Below are 19,786 nucleotides of genomic sequence, written 5' to 3' on the forward strand. Positions count from 1 at the left end.
AGATTTTGAATATGAAAAGTCGTTTCCTTTATGTTGTGTGTCGAGTGTGCTGTGTTTGGCACACACATTTGAAAAATTGAAGAAATTACATGGGTTTTTTTGGAAATACTTTATTCTGGTCAGTTTCAACAGTATAATAAATAAGTTTCATCTTACAGGCTGTGACATGCTTAAAAAACCCACCACCAACAACAAAACTAATAGGTTATATCATTGCGTTTCACACATCATGTTATAAAGTCATTCTGTCTAAGGCAAAAATACAAAAATAATGAAAACCTTCCAGGCAGCATACAAGAAAGGCACGAATAACGGGTCTTTGACTCATTGAGATGTTTGGTAGTTTGAGGCCTTTTGGTTGTGTTTCGCTGCGCCATTAGAGATCCAACTCCAGTCTTGATCCTGAAGAAAGAACAAAGAGACAAAAAATGTCATTAGAAGACACGTAATGAAATATGATAAAATTACTGCCATCTTATTTTGAGAGTAACTTGGGCATGTTTTTTTTTTTTTTTTTTTTTAAATAACATGATCAAAATGTCTTAACTTTTCATATTCACATGTAGTTGAGGGATTTATAATTGAAGGACTTTAAAAAAAAACTTTAATTAAACTCAGACCAATAAAATGCAATGAAACATGGGGTAAATGACATTTAAGCTTAATGAACATCAATGAGAGAATCACAGGGGAAAATACGCCACCACCCAACAGAAAGCAACCAGATCCATGAAACATGAATGTTCACCATGTCGATCATACCAGGGTTCTTCAGGTCCTCAGTTATACATTAAGGAATCCCTAACATTTCTTTCACACTGTGGTGGTAAGGACTAACTAACAACAGTAAGGGCTAACATAAACTTTATTAAGTTTTTGTTAAAAAAATAGTGTTTTTGAACAAGGCCTTGTAAAGTGCCTGTAAATAAACTAAATGGAGTAAATGCTAAAACAAAAATGTTTGAGTGTGACCTGTTCAGTTGCTGCTCCTGTTTTCTCAGTAAACTGCATTTGAAAAACTATTTTTGAAATGAACAACCTGAAGTAACATTAACAAATCAACAAATAAGTTTTTGTTGTTTTCAACTTTTAAATCACAATATTATCGATAATATTTAAGTTGAACTTTCTTCTTTGAATGTCATTATTCACAGCTTGCCTGCTTCCATCCACACAGGGTGGATCATGTCTGTCAATTGCAACATTCCTAGATCCTCGCTCCTCGATTCTTCGACCGCGACCCAAGTTGTTTTCACACCGTCATATAAAGGAGCATCTCAATTGTCTTAAACGTGTCAAGGAGTAGGGATCAAGCATCAAAGAGCATCCACGGAGGAGCTATAATCGAGGAACCACATATGTTTCCTTTGTGGAAGTCTTTTCGTTCCTCGAAAATTACGATCGTAAATGTGCATCTACCAGCCGGATTATAAACAGAGCGGGACTTAAAAATAAATAGTATTTTATTTTGTTTTTGTCATTTCTTGATTATTTTAGTTTTTATATACATATTTTGCTGAGTCTGTTTTATTTTAGGCAGTATTTAAAACTGATATTACTTGATTACATTGAGTCATGGATAAGAAGGAATGAAAAGCAGTGTTTTTATCAAATGCATTTGGCAACATCACGAAAATAGAAATGTTTTGATGATTCTACACTGTTTTTACATTCCAGGGAATAAATAGCCAACATAGCAACACTGTGTCGATAGTTACACTTCACTTCAAAAATACGTTGTGAGCGAGGGGTGTGGGGAACAGGTGGTGAGGTTCTGGTAAAACCCATTCACGATCGGAGTTGTGAAGAGTAATAGTGTTGATCAGATTTGACTTGAATTTAATTCCACTTAAGAAATAAAGCATAAAGTGGACGTTTTGAGATACTGATAATTCAGACATGGAGACCATTGATTTGTGACACGTGTCAATGTAGTGACATCATCTTTAATTGACATCTCCATGAAATGATGATATTGAAGAGAAAATGTCTCATTCCTCCAAACATTTGTCCCTCCTCTGTTGTTCTCCTCAACATGACCTCTGGTGGGAGGGGCCAACATGTAAACAGAGGAACGAGGCTCGAGGACCAAGGAGGTTGCAAAAAAAGAAAAAGGATTTAGCGACACTCACCCCAATAAACTCTCTCTGAATAAACAATTTGATTGGCTGTGTAGTGTCAGGTGTGAGGAGTTACAATGCACACAATTAGTCTGCATATTTCTTGTGTGTGTACATTTGCAACCTTAATGAACATAAAATATGCCAGAAAGCTTTCTAGATTTAAAACAGGACTTCCATAAATATACAATTTTGTGGAGGTTAAACTACAATAATTTGTTAAAATAATATAAGGTGGGTATATTTACCAGAGTACTGCCAGAGCTTTACACGCACAAAATACTATTACTATTGACGATTATTTTAAGCCTCCAATGTCAAGCATAAATATCAAGTTTTTTGTGTAATCAAGTTGAATAAGATGCTATATTATGGTATGCACTTTGTATACTGTACCATGATAGTTTGCTCCCTCTCATGGTTGACATCTTGCAGCAAAGATGTGAGCTTACTTAGATAAAGCTGGTTGTCGTCCAATAATTGAGGAACAGTTTCACTACAAGATAAAAAATGATTGTTTGATTAACCTGGAAAAATGTCCTTGTCTTTTGCTTCAAAGACAACTAAACAAAATATTTCTGTTAAGATTTCTTTGGCAAGAGTTTGTTACCTATCACTGGATGGCTGAACACAAATCTGTGAATTGTTCTGGGACTTAAGACACAAACACAGTATCAACTACAGAATCACGTTTTTAGTTTATGCTTCAATCTCCAAAATATAATGGCTACTGAATATCAATTTTTATACTCTTAATACTAGTACTCACACAGGCAATCTTAAGAAGATACCAAAACTCTTTCTGCCGCTTTGTTTGCATCTGCATTACGGCTGCCTCTGCCATCTGTATGCTCTCCACTGCCTTCTCCAGCTTTGGGAACAAATCAACGATGCGTTGCTTACACATCAGAATTGTACTGCAGAGTGGAACACGTTTGGATAAGTAGAATGACACATCAGTCGTGTTGGACTTTGCTCGATTGTTCATGGGTAAATTACCCAAGGGCAGTGTACAAGTCTTTCAGCACACGGTCTTGGTTCTGAACCATTTGTAGTATGGCCTTCACCATGCCCGAACTGTCACTGTAACCATGCGGTGGGTCGGGGCCTGTACAAACAAACAAAAAACTTTATTTCCACAAATAGTGGTTTGGGGTGTTTATTTACTCACCTTTCGAAAACTATTATGGAGAAATTAAGTCACAAGTTAAGTCACTTTATGAAGTGAAACACTTATCTCCTTACATACAGTATATTGATACATCCTTTAATGCATATATTTATAATGATAAATGTGAAGCTCTGCACTAACTTTTGCATTTAGCTTTTAGTTGCTTGTAGAGTTCAATAGCTTTTGCCTCACTGTGGAAAAACACATGAAGTCAAGTTATTTAGTGTGAACTACACAGCACTGATATGATTGTTACATGATTACAAAAATACTGACAGCTGTTCCATTAAGTCTCCTTGTCTCCTCAAAAACGGACTCCGCTGCAATTCCACTATTTCAGAATGAAGTGCAACTATCTCTTCATCCAGATATCCCACATCAGCAACCTACAGTCGAAAATCTTTGTTAAATGTGTGAATTCTCAAATGGAAGTATGTCTGCAATTCTAACTTCATAATTTTTGTCCTACTTTTGCAAAGCCATCTGCTTTTGCCTCATTTTCATGCCACGTCCTAAGCATCTTTTCTGAAGCTTTGTATAAATACAGAACAGCAGGTCATTTACTCAGAAATAATTTTCAACACATTGGATATAAAAAGTCTACGCACCCCTGTTCAATGGCCAGGTTTTTGTGATGTGAAAAAAATGCAATCTTTTTAAAATACAAACTAAAAATAAACTGGTTGCACGTGTGTACGTACCCTTATAACTGGGATATGGGCTGCTTTAAGAAATAAGCAATCACATTCAAATTCATGTTAAATGGCAGTCAGCACACACCTGCCACCATTTAACCCCTCTGATTATCCCCAAATTAATTTCAGCTGTTCTAATAGACTTTTCTTGACATTTTTTGCTTTACACCAGAAGTCTGAACGTTTTGTGTTAACTAACACTGACTGCTATTTGGAACTCATCATAATTCCCTCCAACTTGTCTAAGGCCCCAGTTCCAGCTGGAGAAAAACGATGCTGCCACCAGCATGCTTCACTGGTAAGGCATGGTGTCCTTTTGGTGATGAGCAGTGTTGTGTTTGCAGAAATATACCCTTTAGTGTGATGGCAAAAAAGTTCAACTTTGGTTTCATTGAACCATAACAAAATTTCCCAAACACGTCGAGGGGAAAAATGCCAGCAAATGCCCACTACAACTGAACTTTATTTGGGGTTAATCAGAGGCATTTTAACCCTCGTGGTGGAGGGGTTTGTGTTTTGTAATGATCCTAGGAGCTAAGCTGTCTGAGGTTTTGTGCCGCTGGTAGGGTCACCGATGACAAAAGTGTCCTAGGTGAGGGACCAGACAAAGCATGGCTCCATCGATGAATACAACATTTGGACCTCGCTTTCCCTCGACTGGACGTGGGTCACCGGGGCCGCCCTCTGGAGCCAGGCATGTAGGTGGGCCTCGATGGCGAGTGCCAGGTGGCCGGGCCTGCACCCATGGGGCCTGGCTGTGCGCAGCATGAAGAGGCAATGTGGGTGCCCCTTCCCATGGGTTCACCACCTTGTGAGAGGGGTCAAGGTGCTCGGGTGCGTAGAGAGTTGGGTGGCAGCTGAAGGCGGGGACCCCGGCGGTCTGATCCTCGGCTACAGAAGCTGGTTCTAGCAACATGGAATGTAACCTCTCTGGCAGGGAAAAAGTCTGAGCTGGTTAATGAGGGCGAGAAGTTCCGACTAGATACAGTCCGGCTTACGTCCACACACAGCTTGGGCTCCAGTAGCAGTCCTCTTGAGAAGAGGTTGCTCAGGCATCTGTTTAGGATGCCTCCTGTATTCCTCTCCGGTGAGGTGTTCCAGAGAAGAACCAGGACACGCTGGAGAGACTGTGTCTCCCGGATGGCCAGGGAACGCCTCGGGATCCCTCGGAAGAGATGGACAAAGTGGCTGGGGAGAGGTAAGTCTGGGCTTCTCTGCTTACTTAGGTTGCTGCCCCCACGACCAGACACCGGATAAGCGGAAGATTCTGGACGGATGGATGGTCACAGGAACTTTAAACGGTGGCAGGTGTGTGCCGACACTCATTTGACCTCAGTTTGAACGTGATTCGTTAATTTTTAACATAACCACAATCCAGTAATAAGAGGGTGTGGACACCTCTGCAAACACATTATCTCATTTTTATTTCCCCACTTTAAAATATTTCATTTTTTTTAATTGAGTAGTACAGGTTATGGGTCACATTAAAGGTGGAAAAATGTTTAAATGAGTTATCTTGGTCTATTTTTTTTTTTAAATATCACAAAAGCCTGGCATTTGAACAGGGTTGTGTAGACTATTTATATCAACTTCATTTCCATGGATGCATGACTTGAATAGAGGGAGAAAATGAGAGACACTCACAGATGCCTGTGTGTCTCTGCTTGGTGTATTGCTCCAAGTCGTGCTGGATGCTGGTTTTAAAGAAAGCCAGCTTGGCTTGCAGCTGCTGTGACTGTGAGAAGAGCTGGTTCTTGCAGCGTGTTAAGTTGGTGTTGTAACGCAGCAGACTCAGCCTACGCACCGACAAACACAGGAAATGAATGCTTTTTAGGAGCGGATGCATCTCCCAGCTCGTCCTTTTTTAAGCTAAATACAATATAGTAGACATTATAAATTTGGTCGAAGGTAAAGATTTGGACTCGACCAACCAAGAGCGATGATGCTTTTTGAGGACGTCATCTCATCTGCCTCAGTGTAAAAATGTCTTCAAGCAAGTCTGACTATGGTGGTGGCAGCTCCTCCAGGCCCCCAGCTGCTGCTGGTTAGCTAGCACGGCTGAACTTTGTGCGGAGCCGCTCCAAATCATTTCCTCCATGGCAGCGAATAAGCTACACTTCTGACGAGTATCATCAGGAGGGCGAAAAGTAATTAACAGGAGAAGCTAAGCTAATTGCTCAGCTATCGGGAAATGTAGTTGAAGTAAGTGCTTAGATGGGTGCTGCAGTACGTTTTTCACTGAAGTCTGGCTTGAACCGCATTACAGCACAAAGTAACAAACTATAAAAAGCAAATTAGTGGGCAAGTGTCAAGAGCACAGGTGTCAAACTGGTGGCCCGGGGGCCAGATACGGCCCGCCGCATCATTTCATGTGGCCTGCGAAAGCAAATCATATGCGTCGACTTGACGTCTCTTGCTAAAATACCAAAACTGCAGATTGAGATATTGCAAGCATTTCTTTTTTTTTTAAATAAATCTATCCCCTTTAAAATACATTGAAAAAAGTATTACTGAAATTTATAACATATTTTTACTGACTTCTGATTTCAAAACTAACTATTCATTAATTTGTTATAACTATGCAATAATATTTGGGGATCATACATTTGTATGGGTTCATAGTAAGGATGTTCAATACCACTTGTTTTCAGACTGATACCAGTACAAGTATTCACTCCTAAGTACTCACAGATACCAATACGACTAGTACTTTTGATATATAAAATTTAAATTCACACAATGACAGATAATTGTGAACAAATCTCTTTCTTTCTGACCCAAATAATGATTCACCGATGTGTCAAAGGTCGCAGTGTAGTGCCAACTACTGCCGAGTAGGACTTTATTATTTTTTTCCCTTAAGTATCTGTGGCTGGTATCGGCAGCCTTCACAAGTACCCATCCATCCATCCATTTTCTGAGCCACTTCTCCTCACTAGGGTCGCGGGCGTGCTGGAGCCTATCCCAGCTATCATAAGGCAGGAGGCGTGGTACACCCTGAACTGGTTGCCAGCCAATTGCAGTGCACATATAAACAAACAACCATTTGCACTCACATTTACAGCTACGGGCAATTTAAAGTTGTCAATCAACCTACCATGCATGTTTTTGGGATGTCGGAAGAAACCGGAGTGCCCGGAGAAAACCCACGCAGGCGCGGGGTGAAAATGCAAACTCCACACAGGCGGGGCCGGGGATTGAACCCCGGTCCTCAGAACTGTGAGGCAGACGCTCTAACCAGTCGTCCACCGTGCCTCCACCTTGAAATGAGGCCGGTATCGGCCCGATGCCGACACCTGGTATCGGTACTCGCCCATCCATAACGGCCCTCCGAGGTAAACCATAACTACGATGGGGCCCACCACAAAAATGAGTTTGACACCCCTGGTCTAGAGAGAAAAATAATACAACAGCTGTTGCTGCAGCTGCTCACATGTCCACAAACCAGAAATGAATTAAAACGTTCCCGCAAACGTCAGCAGAGAGGAGGGGTCTATAAGGTTACACTTAAAGATATATCAATATACTATACATCCATCCATTTTCAACACCGCTTATCCTAGTTAGGGTCGCAGGAGCCTATCCCAGCTGACTTCGGGCGAAAGGCCTACACCCTGAACTGGTCGCCAGTCAGTTGCAGGGCACATATAAACACATACAACCAGTCGCACAGTCACTGAGTGGGAACTGAATCCATGCTGCCTACACCAAAGTCAGTCGAGTGTACCACTACACCATCAGTGACTCAATATACTATATTTAATATTTATAATATCAATAATAGTACATTAGTGCTGAGTTTTGACTTTTGAGATATGCACAATAAATGTTCTCAAAATTACATTACAGGTATATGTTTTCTTACTTTATATAAACCTGATCTTCCTTTTAATGTCATTCTGTAAATGAAACTGTCACTACATTACAGTATATTAGAAAATTGATATAATGCTAAGACATTGTACTAAATAAATTAAACTTCCATCCATCCATTTTCAACACCGCTTATCCTGGTTAGGGTCGCGGGACGCTGGAGCCTGTCCCAGCTGACTTCGGGCGAAAGGCGGACTAGACCCTGAACTGGTCGCCAGTCAGTCGCAGGGCACATATAGACACGGACAACCATTCGCACTCACATTCACAACGTCACTGAGTGGGAACTGAACCCACGCTGCCTGCACCAAAGTCAGACGAGTGTACCACTACACCATCAGTGACTCAAAATCAAACTTCAAAACAAAAATTTAAAAGTTAAGATGTCAATATTTTATCACTCAAAACTATTCAAAGAGGGGCTTTTCAAAAAGTTGATTCATATAAGAGAGTTATAAAGTAGAGAGAGAGTAGTAGAGTATAGAGTTATCGATCTATGTGCATGTGCAGGTATGTGAAATCATTGAAACTTATCATATTATATTATGAATATATGGGACCAGTACTAGTTCTGACAGGGCCACCACAACTTGGCTCATAACGGCCCTACTCAAAAAGGGTTCATATTTAATTCTGTATCACACAAGAACACAGCAAACCTCAGTGATTATCATTGGATTAAGTCTAGGACTGTGTTTTGCTTTTTCTTTGCAACACATTTTTTCCAAAAGAGGCCTCGCATTCAAAGCAGTTACACTGCCAGTGTTAACAATGTACTTGTTTTTATACTTTAACGCTTCACCCTTTTGTCAAAGCTGTCACCACTTCCTGATGTGACGTGTCTAAAACAGCTAATTGGGCTGGGAAATTCCCCAACTGTGTTCTTCAACTCTGCTCTGCCCATGAAGAATGTCGGGTGGTGTGGAATTTTACTTGAAGCCTGATCAGCACACCTGAAAGCGGTGACAGCTCTGACAGAGGCTGTAGCGTCAGCCTAAATTGTTAGCAAGAAAACTTCTCTTTAACTGAAAAATATTTGAACACAAAAAAAAAATCCAAAACGTATTATCACAGAAGTCATGATGAATGCAATTAAAGTGTTTTAGTGTGTTTGTGTTTTTATATTTTAATCTGGATTTTGAATTGATTAGATTATTTTTACACTTGAAAACCTTTACAGCAATTAGAAATTTGCCCATAAAGTCAATACAAGTTTTATGATGGTGAAGAAATTACTATACTTCCTATTATTATTTCCTTTGGAAAGGTTTTTATGAATCCATCCATCCATTGATGTGGTTGTTCCCCCATCTGGTTACGATTTTTCTAAAGGAGCACTCAAATTGCAATTCCTTAAATGTATTTAGCACTGTACTTACATAGCAGCCCTTTGTCCCTGGTACAGGCGGGCGTAGTCCTCTTTTAGTCCACAAATGTAGCTGATTGCTTCTCCCCATACCTTCCTCAATGCAGCCAGTGGGAGCTGTGTATTCGTCTCCCTGACTACGGAAACAAACATTTGTTCCCATTACTTTAAAACTACTTTTTTATCTGTGAGCCAAGCCCTACAATGCCATTTTCAAGTTCAACCGTTTAATTGTAATTAAAAGAATGAGGAAAGAACAATATTTGGATCCTATTTTAAAGTGACAGTTCCCACCTATAAAGTTGACACTGTTCGGCAGGGGTCTGGCAGTGAGGGGACCTGAGTACTTGGATTGGCTCTTATCAAACAGGAAGACGATGGAAGTGTCCCAGCCTCTCTGAGAGAAAACAACAACAAATATTAATGCGCACAGTGCAGATATAGTCTAAAGGTATTGTCAGTAGCTTTGAATTTGAGTCTTCCGACCAATTATGACAAGGTGGCTGCAAGATGATGATTTCATTTCAATACAAATTTTACTTCTGCATAAGCATAACATACCAAACCACCTTGTAGACAGTGCGCAGGAGATCTGCGTGGGTCGAGGGAGATTCCCGTCTCCCACAGCAGTTCTTGATTCAGTGGGGAGACGTGTGTCTGTGTGTGCGTCTCCAAACGAATCTGCAAGGAGTGTAAGCTCTCTTCGGCCTCCAAGACCAAAGAGTGCAGCTGGGCTGACGTCATGTCCAACACATGGATAACCTGAGCACCAAATCTAGGAATTATTATCTTTATAAAGCAAAATTTATGACAGAGCTTTAGTATTACAGCTACCGTAATTCTAACAAAAGGTGCAGGGAGCGCACAGGCTCAGCAGCATGTCTGCTAAAGTTAAATGAAAACTTAAACAAATTAATGAATTAAAAAGTTTTAATTTCAAATTAATAGTCACTGTAAATTTCTTGACAACTCTGCATCATTTGCACAATGGTCATGGTATCAGCATTCTCACATTACCAGTATGTACCCTTTCATTGCTCAATGACTCTGTACTTGTGTTTTTATGTCTTAAATGTACTATATTTTGTAACAGTGGCTTGTTTGCTATAGTACTACAGGAGATACTTCTAATATGCATGAAAATGACGAATATCTGCACTGATAACCGGCTCGGCTGATAGGACTGGTCAACAAGTTTTTGTTTATTTGTTTGTTTTTTGCTGATTTAGGACAATTTTGATGTGCTGAATACAAATATCACATTGGGTTTGCTCAATCAGGTCAACTTTTTTTAACTATGGCCAGGTTTTTGTCTACATCTACATGAATTTTCGCTTTAGAGGTTCAAGCCCTGAATTTTGAAAAATGATGACGTAACATTTGATTTTACAGGTACAGTACTTCCTTTTATCAATGGCTACTATTCAATGTACAGTAAGCAAAGTTTGTAACATTTTATTAATAAACTGTTAAAACTTTGCATAAAAACCTGACCCGAACAAGAGAAACTGATGTCATTTCCGGATTCAACGATGCAAAATTGTCCTAAATCAGTTGAAAAAACAGACTTAAGAGTGCTATGAAAAAGTTTTTGCCCCCTTCCTGATTTTTTTTTTGCATGTTTGTCACACTTACATCAGCAAACTAATTTAAATCTTAGTCAGACGAAAACACAAAATGCAGTTTTTAAATGAAGGTTTTTATTTTTAAGGGAGAAAAAAAAAACATCCAAACCCACATGGCCCTGTGTGGAAAACTGATAGCCCCCCCTGTTAATACAACTGTGGTTTATCATACCAGAGTTCAATTTCTATAGCCACACCCAGGCCTGATACTGACACCCCTGTTCTCAATCAAGAAAACACTTAAATAGGACCTGCCTGACAAATTGCAGAAGACCAAAAGATCCTCAAAAGCTAGACATCATGCAGAGATCTAATGAAATTCAGGAACAAATGAGAAAGAAAGTAATTAAGATCTATCAGTGTGGAAAATAATATAAATCCATTTCTAAAACATTGGGACTTCAGCGAACCACAGTAAGAGAGCCATTATCCACAAATGGTGAAAACATAGAGCAGTGGTGGATCTTCCCAGGAGTGGCCGGCCGACCAAAATTACCCCAAGAGCGCAGCAGGACAATGATCCAAAACACACCAGCAAGTCCACCTCTGAATGGCTGAAGAAAAGCAAAAGGAAGACTTTGGAGTGGCCTAGTCAAAGTCCTGACATGAATCTTATTGAGATGCTGTGGCATGACCTTAAAAAGGCAGTTCATGCTCAAAAACCCTCAAATCTGGCTGAATTACAACAATTCTGCCAAAGATTAGTGGGCCAAAATTCTTCCACAGTGCTGTAAGAGACTCTTTACAAGTTATTAGAAAGGCTTGATTGCAGTTGTTGCTGCTAAGGGTGGCCCAACCAGTTATTAGGTTAAAGGGAAAATCACCTTTTCACATATGGCCATGTAGGTTGGGATTTTTTTTCTCCCTTAATAATAAAAACCTTCATTTAAAAACTGTACTTCGTGTTTACTTTTGTTGTCTTTGAGTAATATTGAAGTTAGTTTGATGATGGGAAACATTTTAGGGGGCAAACACTTTTTCACTTTTTTGTAAGTGTAATCAGTAAATCCAGTCTGAAAAGTTGTCGCCCATGAATGTATGGATGCTGCTAGACTTGATGCACAAACTACAAACAAAGTGCGTCATAAATTGAGTAATACTGTTGTTATTATTGACCTTCATGTTGAGAATATTCTGGAGAACTCTGTAACAGTTTGGCTTAGACGTAACAGGATCCAACCCTCCACCACGGGCTACTGGGTCCCACAGTAACAGCATCTGCAGCAAATTCTCTACTGGCTGCAGCAACGGCCTTAACACAAACACATGCAAGGATTGTAAAATGGGCATAAAATTAGATACTTGATTTATAGCATAATAATTGTTGCTTTTGTCTCTACCTGCTGAGGTTGTTGGGATATGGAAGATGTGCTGAGAATCGAACTTCTCCATTCATGTCCTCCACTGCCATGATATCCTTGGCACCTTTGTTTTTAACTTGGCTTGTCCTAATAAAAAGGCACGCATATTACATAGACACCAAATATTGTAAGCATTCATAATAGGGTGTTGCAAGCAGAGTTCATACACAATTTACATAGTCAAATTCAAGCATCAGCATCACCATCTTTTGAAATAGCAGAGGGGATAAAGATTTCAGTTTTGACAAGCATATGTAAGCTTTATTTTTTCATTTGGACACATAACGTGAATGATTCAGTCGGATCGGTAACCTGTGAAAGAAATGTATCCATCACGTAAAAATATTGAAAACACAACAAAATTCAAGCAAGGACCCATGGGAACCCTGCGTTGTCAGAAACATCTCTGGGAAACAAATAGAGGAGACCTCTGCAAAATTATCAGTGTGTCTGATTTTGCCATTTATAGGTATATGTTAGATTAAAATGTACATTTTAGCTTTATTCCATCCTACTGACAAAATAATCTCATTCCCAAATTCAAAATACAAATTTTGTCATTGGCCTATATTTGCAGAAAATGGTCAAAATACCAACAAAGATCAAGTATTCTTTTTGGGTCTCTTAATTTTTTTCAGAGTTGTACATGTTTATATGTACAGTACTTTAAGTATAATTACCAAGCATTTGCCAAACTCACCACTGTACGGGCTGCATGTGGTGTAGAAATGGGCGAAAACCACACGTGCATTCAAAGATCACTGTTCCAAAACTCCAATAGTCCACAGTTACTGTGTAAGGTTTACTTTCAAACAGCTCTGGAGCCTGGAACACACACAACAAAACACTTTGCAAATAGTTTTAATTTTAAAAGAAAAAAATATTACACTGCAAAGTACCGGTAATATATAATTTAGTGAACTTACGAGATATTGGAGAGTTCCGACAAATGACGTACAGACACTGCCTTGGTCAAGATCTTTTGCATAACCAAGATCTATAATTTTATGGATCAGCTGATGGAAAATGAGAGTGACCACATGCACAAGAAACCAGTATAATAATTAAAACATTACAGATGACACTTTTGTTTACACCCAAGAAAGAGGTTTACCTCGCCACTGATTTCTTGCAGAACTATATTCTCTGGCTTTAGATCTCTGTGTATTATCTTATTTTCATGAAGGTACTGGATACCACTTCCTGTCAAGAGGTAAAAAATGCATTAAACTGCATCATCACACTGGGGCTTTTCACAGCAAAACAAATCTTACCGATGTCACGGAGCAGGGCGAGCACTTCACTCTCCTTCAGCCCACAACAATTTTCTGGTTTACTTAGAACCTATGCAGGTTTTAAGGAAATATATGTTGTAACAGTTCAATGTTCAAAGCCGTAATATAATAAACCACTTAGTTCAAAACTACTTTGCGTAGGTCTCCTCTAGAGCAGTACTCCATTGCCAGCAGCGGTAGGTTATTCAGAGCAATCAAGCTCAATTCCTGTGGAACTTCGCTGGCCTGAACAACATTCACATGGTTCAACCTGAAATGGATACATACCAAGGTAAAAATCTAGGTTTGTCATGCCCTACAACAGTTGTTTATCCACATTCACTTCTTCATGATCTGGATTTCTCTGCCCCAGCGTTCCTTGTTCTTGGAGCTCAGTTCGAGACGGCAGATTTTCACAGCTAACTTCTTCCCCGACTTCTGCTCAACACAAATAATAAAATCACTTACAAGCGAAAATAATGATGCATTATTATCTTTTTGTTCTCCTATGAAGGAGTATTAGGGCCAAACTGAAAGGGAAAAAAAATACAATATAAGATAAAGTTGTACATCCATCCACCCATTTTCCGTTCCGCTTATCCTCACTAGGGTCGCAGGCGTGCCAGAGAGAGGCAGGGTACACCCTGATCTGGTCACCAGCCAATCACAGGGCACATATAGACAAACAACCATTCAAACTCACATTCACACCTACGGGCAATTTAGAGTCTTCAACTAACCTAGCATGCATGTTTTTGGGATGTGGGAGGAAACCAGAGTACCCAGAGAAAACCGACGCAGGCACAGGGAGAACATGCAAACATCACACAGGCAAGGCTGCATTTGGACCCGGGTCCTCAGAACTGTGAGGCAGATGTGCTAAACAGTGGTTCACCGTGCCGCCTTAAAGTTGTATATTTTCAAGAAATAAATTCCATATTTTTTCGAGATTAAAGTCGTGATATGAGATTTAAATGTGTGTACTTTTGATGAAGAGTTGTATGTTTTTTAGATGAAAGTTGCAATGCCATGAGAGGAAAGTCATACTTTTAAAAGGGTAAGTGAAGGAACGACATCAGAAAAGCTATTTGTTGCCTGAGTAAGGATGAACAATGAACCGTATAGGTATGAGAAGAAAAATTTTAAGCTGCTCCAAATTTGAAGAAACTTGTTCCATTGGAAAAAGCTGAGAAACCCCTTTAAAATGACATCTAAATTATTGAAGTACTTCAGTAATACAGAAATTGGAAACTTTTTAATGTCTGTAATTGACTTTTTTTTTAAATAATAGTGAACGAGCCTTTTGTGACCTTCCCCAGCTTGATTGACACCATTATGGTTATTAGCAATATTATACGGCGTATCAAGACCAGTTTTACAGTAAACCTTTAATTCCCACATCCCAATATGTTTATTGAGAATTATGAGGCATAATTTGATGTTTGGAGCCACGCCAAGATGTATTTAATTACCGGCAAATGTTTATGAGTGACAGTGACTGAGTGAACCACTTTATGATACACTCATGAACGTGTCCGGTCAATTTCTTTCATGGTTGATAGAATGGAGTGAAAGTCAGTCATCTTATCTTTAAATAGAGTCACATCAACGTCTCAGTGCGTCTTGTGGCCTGGAAATGGATGGCTTTGTGTGAAACCTGCAAAAGAATCTCAAGCGTCAACTGATTTTAAAAATAAAATAATGGAGGTGATAGTGGTTTTCCAACTACCGGTATGTCTTTTGTGGGGAATCCCGAGGAATTTCATGCATCAGTCAATGAAAAGCAAGTTTTATTTTGCTTTTTATACCTGCTCCCAGCACAGCCAGTGCAGTTGCGGAACAACGATCTGTCAGAAAATGGCCACCGTGTCTTCACATATACAGTACCTACAATGTAAAGCAATGGCCTTAACGCTTTATGGCAACCGGATTCATATAATAAACTTAAGCCGTATGTTATTGCAGTTAATGGATACATTGACAGATGCAGTCACCACACACCACACTAACAGTGATACCAAAGTACGGTAATTGTGGTCTACTTCATAAACACAGTAACTTGTATTGGAGGCTGTCCGCAGCTACACCTAATGCGGTGTGTGCGTTGTTCTTTCTCTGGAACAGACTCAAATATTTATTAATACTAATAATAAAACTGGCGGTATGGTGGATGATTGGTTAGAGCGTCTGCCTCACAGTTCTGAGGACCGGGGTTCAATCCCCGGCGCCGCCTGTGTGGAGTTTGCATGTTCTCCCCATGCCTGCGTGGGTTTTCTCCGGGCACTCCGGTTTCCTCTCACACCCCAAAAACATGCATGGTAGGTTAATTGACAATTCTAAATTCCCCGTAGGTGTGAATGTCATTGTGAATGGTTGTTTGTTTGTTTGTATGTGCCCTGCGATTGGCTGGCAACCAGTTCAGGGTGTACCCCACCTCCTGCCTGATGATAGCTGGGATGGGCTCCAGCACTCCTCCCGCGACCCTAGAGAGGAGAAGTGGCTCAGAAAACGGATGGATGGATGAATAATAAAACTGATAATAATCTGATGTTGCTGTGGAAAAATACTGAGTATTTAATTTCATTCTCTTAGTATTACTTACGACTTTCATCTTGATATTATACAAATTTATTCTCGTAAGATTACGTCCTTAGTCTCTAAAACAAATGACTGACTTGAAAATAAATGTTTTCTCAAAATATTTATTTTAAATATTTATTTATTATCGAAATATAATTATTTAAATCTGCTCGTGTAATAGTTTTTTCTCTTCAGGTTGGCCCTAATGCTCGTTCATATTTTCCAGTGCAGTGACCACGTGGATGGGAGCACTTACAAGATTCTGATACAGGTAGACGTGCCCAAAGCCTCCCATCCCGAGCCTCTCCTTCATCTCCCATAGTCCACACATCTGGTTCTGTTTAATGGAAGCCCGCTCCATGATCACTACAGAGGTAGTCTGGAAAGACAGACAGTGCAGTGGTAGGGTTAGTACTATACATTTTGACCTTTAGGTATGTTTAAATGTAGCTCTACGCGCAAGTGTACACACTTGTTTCTTTAATGAGATCAATATACAACGGATACAATGGCAAGCACTTTGTTTCCTGAAAATTTTTACTTTTAGCACCTTTATATTGTTGCTGATGGAACATCAAAACCAGGCCCCAAGCGACATGGGTGGAACATTTTGCCATTTTAATTAGTGAGGTTAAGCGGTGTAGAAAATGGATGGATGGATGAATTCCATTCGAGAATGGGGAAAGGGTGTGCCGCCCTGTGGAAATTGTTACCACTCCATACTAAGGGGGGGGCAAAGCACAGTGTTAAGGGGGCATTGCCCCCATAGAAATGCTACTGCTGGCAAAGATTTTCTTCTAGTTCAGAAACACACACTAACTAGTGTTCAACAACTTTTATTCTCCACACATCCATCTTTGGTGAAAACCATTATGCGGTGAAATATTGTACCAAAAATATACAATTACAATGTACAATACTTACATGCGCCACAAGGACGCCATGTCCTCTAACATTTTTAACCAGCCATCAACCAGAATTATTAGCTCTCAACATCACATCAATTATAAGATGTAACACAGATCAATAACACACATTAATCATGGTCACATACCGTTTCGCCTTCTGAGCTGGAATTTCGGAAACGTTAGGAGAAAATGTAGATCTTACTGTATGCAGCTCACAATCTGCTCTTTTAAAACTAACGGCTGAAACTCCTCTCTTAATAATAATACTATTACTGACGAACATACAGTGGGGAAAAAAGTATTAGGTCACCCACCAATTGTGCAAGTTCTCCCACTTAAAAAGATGAGTGATGTCTGCATCTTCGTCACAGGTGTACCTCACCTATGAGAGACAAAATGTGAAAAAAAAATCCAGAAAATCACATTGTCTGATTTTTAAATAATTTATTAGCTAATTATGGTGGAAAATAAATATTTGGTCACCGACAAACAAGCAAGATTTCTGGATCTCACAGACCTGTAACTTCTTCTTTAAGAAGCTCCTCTGTCCTCCACTAGTAACCTGTATTAATGGCACCTGTTTGAACTCATCAGTATAAAAGAGACCTGTCCATTACCTCAAACAGTCACACTCCAAACTCAACTATGGTCAAGATCAAAGAGTTGTCAAAGGACACCAGAAACAAAATTGTAGACCTGCACCAGGCTGGGAAGACTGAATCTGCAATAGGTAAGCAGCTTGGTGTGAAGAAATCAACTGTGGGAGCAATTATTAAAAAATGGAAGACATACAAGACCACTAATAATATCCCTCGATCTGGGGCTCCACGCAAGATCTCACCCTGCAGGGTCAAAATGATCACAAGAACAGTGAGCAAAAATCCCAGAACCACATGGGGGGACCAAGTGAATGACCAGCAGAGAGCTGGGACCAAAGTAACAAAGGCTACCATCAGTAAGACACTACACAGCCAGGGACTCAAATCCTGCAGTGCCACGCGTGTCCCCCTGCTTAAACCAGTACATGTCCAGGCCCTTCTGAAGTTAGCTCAAAAGCATTTGGATGATCCAGAAAAGGACTGGCAGAATGCCATATGGTCAGATGAAACCAAAATAGAACATTTTGGTAAAAACTCAACTTCTTGCGTTTGGAGGAGAAAGAATGTTGAGTTGCATCAAAAGAACACCGCAGCTACTGTGAAGCATGGGGGTGGAAACATCATGATTTGGAGCTGTTTTTCTGCAAAGGGACCAGGACACCTGATCCGTGTAAAGGAAAGAACGAATGGGGCCATGTATTGTGAGATTTTGAGTGAAAACCTCATTCCATCAGCAAGGGCATTGAAGATGAAACGTGGCTGGGTCTTTCAGCATGACAAAGATCCCAAACACTTTTGTTATTGAACAAATACTTATTTTCCACTATAATTTGCTAATAAATTATTGAAAAATCAGACAATGTGATTTTTGGGATTTTTTTTCTTCTCATTTTGTCTGTCGTAGGTGAGGTATACCCATGATGAAAATTACAGGCCTCTCTCATCTTTTGGGAGAACTTGCACAACTGGTGACTGACTAAATACTTTTTTTGCCCCCCTCTATGCACCACTCAATCAATGCAACCCTCAAATAGAACAACGGGGGGTACTCTAACCCAATTAAATATTAAAATCCTCAGCAAATTATATACCTCGTAATATTACTATCCCGCATATAGAACGGTATATTATTTTTAAATACTATCATGAACTTACGACAGTTACACGTGATGGATTTTGCTACACACCGCAAACACACACACACACACAACGTAAACAAGTAGGCTTACTGTAGTTAATACAGAACTGACTGTCAGTAGTGAAGATTGGCGTCCTTCATAGAAAGAATCCCCTACACGCAAAGTGTCGTATTTTCCACACACAGCTAATACGCACACTAAAAAAACAAGTAGCGTGGTTATAATACAGAAAGGCTGTCAGTAGTAGTAGTCCCGATAACTTTCCTTCATAGAAAGAGTCCAACACGTAAATTCGGTATAAATTCTTCTTACCTATTTGGGACGTCGGCTTTGCTATATCATGGCTTAATCGCGTCAAAACATATTAGCCGTGCAGTCATGAGCATTCCAAGTTAGCTAACTTTATTTAAAAACGGTACTTTTGTTGTTGTTGTTCAATGTTTGCAACAAAGTCCTCACGTAACGAAACCGTCAGCTACCGAGCCCTGTCGCGGTTATCATTTGAGATATTTGTGGTCTTATGCAGTCGTTGAGAGGTAATGGACCCTAAAGGGAATTCCAAACAAAGTGAAAGTAATTGTCAACGTTTAATAGCATCTGCGCATGCGTGAGAGCTTTGATTCAAAAGAAGAAAAAATGGAGGGGAGTTGGAGTAGGCCACTACGGTATTACTTGTAGTAACTTTCTTTGGCCGCATTAACATATTTTTAAAGGCAAGAATGTATGCGGCCGATTTCTTTTTCCGAATGATACCTACCCTGTCTCGTGAAAAGTCTCATTAAACATGTGAAGGTTACATATGGACTGCAGATGGCGTCCTATACTCAGCTTGAGTTATGTTGTTGGTTTGGTTTTTGCTATTTATTACCTCTGCAGTGAATCAAAGGGATTGACATTGAAGGGGCTTTAAACGCTTGTTTTAAAGGATATATATTATGCAAATGTATTAATAACATATGTCTGGTATGCGGTCATCAAAATACCCCAAGGATCAAGTATTATAGTATACTCTACACACCCTATTCATGTCTTGCTGAAGTCGGCAGTTTGAGAGGATGGGCCTATCTCATGCACG

The 19,786-nt window shown here is 39.8% G+C and overlaps 1 protein-coding gene across 4 annotated transcripts in view; it reads right to left on the reverse strand.

The window, feature by feature from the left end:
• Nucleotides 1-239: 239 nt before the first annotated feature.
• LOC133410156 (inhibitor of nuclear factor kappa-B kinase subunit alpha-like) overlaps nucleotides 240-19,786 on the reverse strand; it is a 57,582-nt gene continuing 38,035 nt past the window's right edge. Inside the window, exons 2-22 of one of the 4 annotated variants that reach the window (XM_061690949.1) lie at nucleotides 16,322-16,444; nucleotides 13,829-13,923; nucleotides 13,639-13,756; nucleotides 13,486-13,555; nucleotides 13,326-13,414; nucleotides 13,138-13,227; nucleotides 12,912-13,036; nucleotides 12,191-12,298; nucleotides 11,967-12,102; nucleotides 9,787-9,987; nucleotides 9,520-9,622; nucleotides 9,239-9,362; nucleotides 5,631-5,782; nucleotides 3,761-3,822; nucleotides 3,568-3,677; nucleotides 3,433-3,482; nucleotides 3,120-3,228; nucleotides 2,890-3,037; nucleotides 2,731-2,774; nucleotides 2,517-2,616; nucleotides 240-402 (exon numbers count right to left, since the gene is read on the reverse strand). In XM_061690949.1, the coding sequence (XP_061546933.1) occupies nucleotides 325-402; nucleotides 2,517-2,616; nucleotides 2,731-2,774; nucleotides 2,890-3,037; nucleotides 3,120-3,228; nucleotides 3,433-3,482; nucleotides 3,568-3,677; nucleotides 3,761-3,822; nucleotides 5,631-5,782; nucleotides 9,239-9,362; nucleotides 9,520-9,622; nucleotides 9,787-9,987; nucleotides 11,967-12,102; nucleotides 12,191-12,298; nucleotides 12,912-13,036; nucleotides 13,138-13,227; nucleotides 13,326-13,414; nucleotides 13,486-13,555; nucleotides 13,639-13,756; nucleotides 13,829-13,923; nucleotides 16,322-16,444 (2,235 nt within the window). In that variant the 3' untranslated portion in view covers nucleotides 240-324. Of the gene's footprint in view, nucleotides 403-2,516; nucleotides 2,617-2,730; nucleotides 2,775-2,889; nucleotides 3,038-3,119; nucleotides 3,229-3,432; nucleotides 3,483-3,567; nucleotides 3,678-3,760; nucleotides 3,823-5,630; nucleotides 5,783-9,238; nucleotides 9,363-9,519; nucleotides 9,623-9,786; nucleotides 9,988-11,966; nucleotides 12,103-12,190; nucleotides 12,299-12,911; nucleotides 13,037-13,137; nucleotides 13,228-13,325; nucleotides 13,415-13,485; nucleotides 13,556-13,638; nucleotides 13,757-13,828; nucleotides 13,924-16,321; nucleotides 16,445-19,786 lie in introns of those variants that run through there. The other 3 variants (XM_061690950.1, XR_009769501.1, XR_009769500.1) reach the window with 3 other exon arrangements.

This window comes from Phycodurus eques, chromosome 11 (assembly GCF_024500275.1).
Source record: "Phycodurus eques isolate BA_2022a chromosome 11, UOR_Pequ_1.1, whole genome shotgun sequence".
In the NCBI taxonomy this organism is placed as follows: domain Eukaryota; kingdom Metazoa; phylum Chordata; class Actinopteri; order Syngnathiformes; family Syngnathidae; genus Phycodurus; species Phycodurus eques.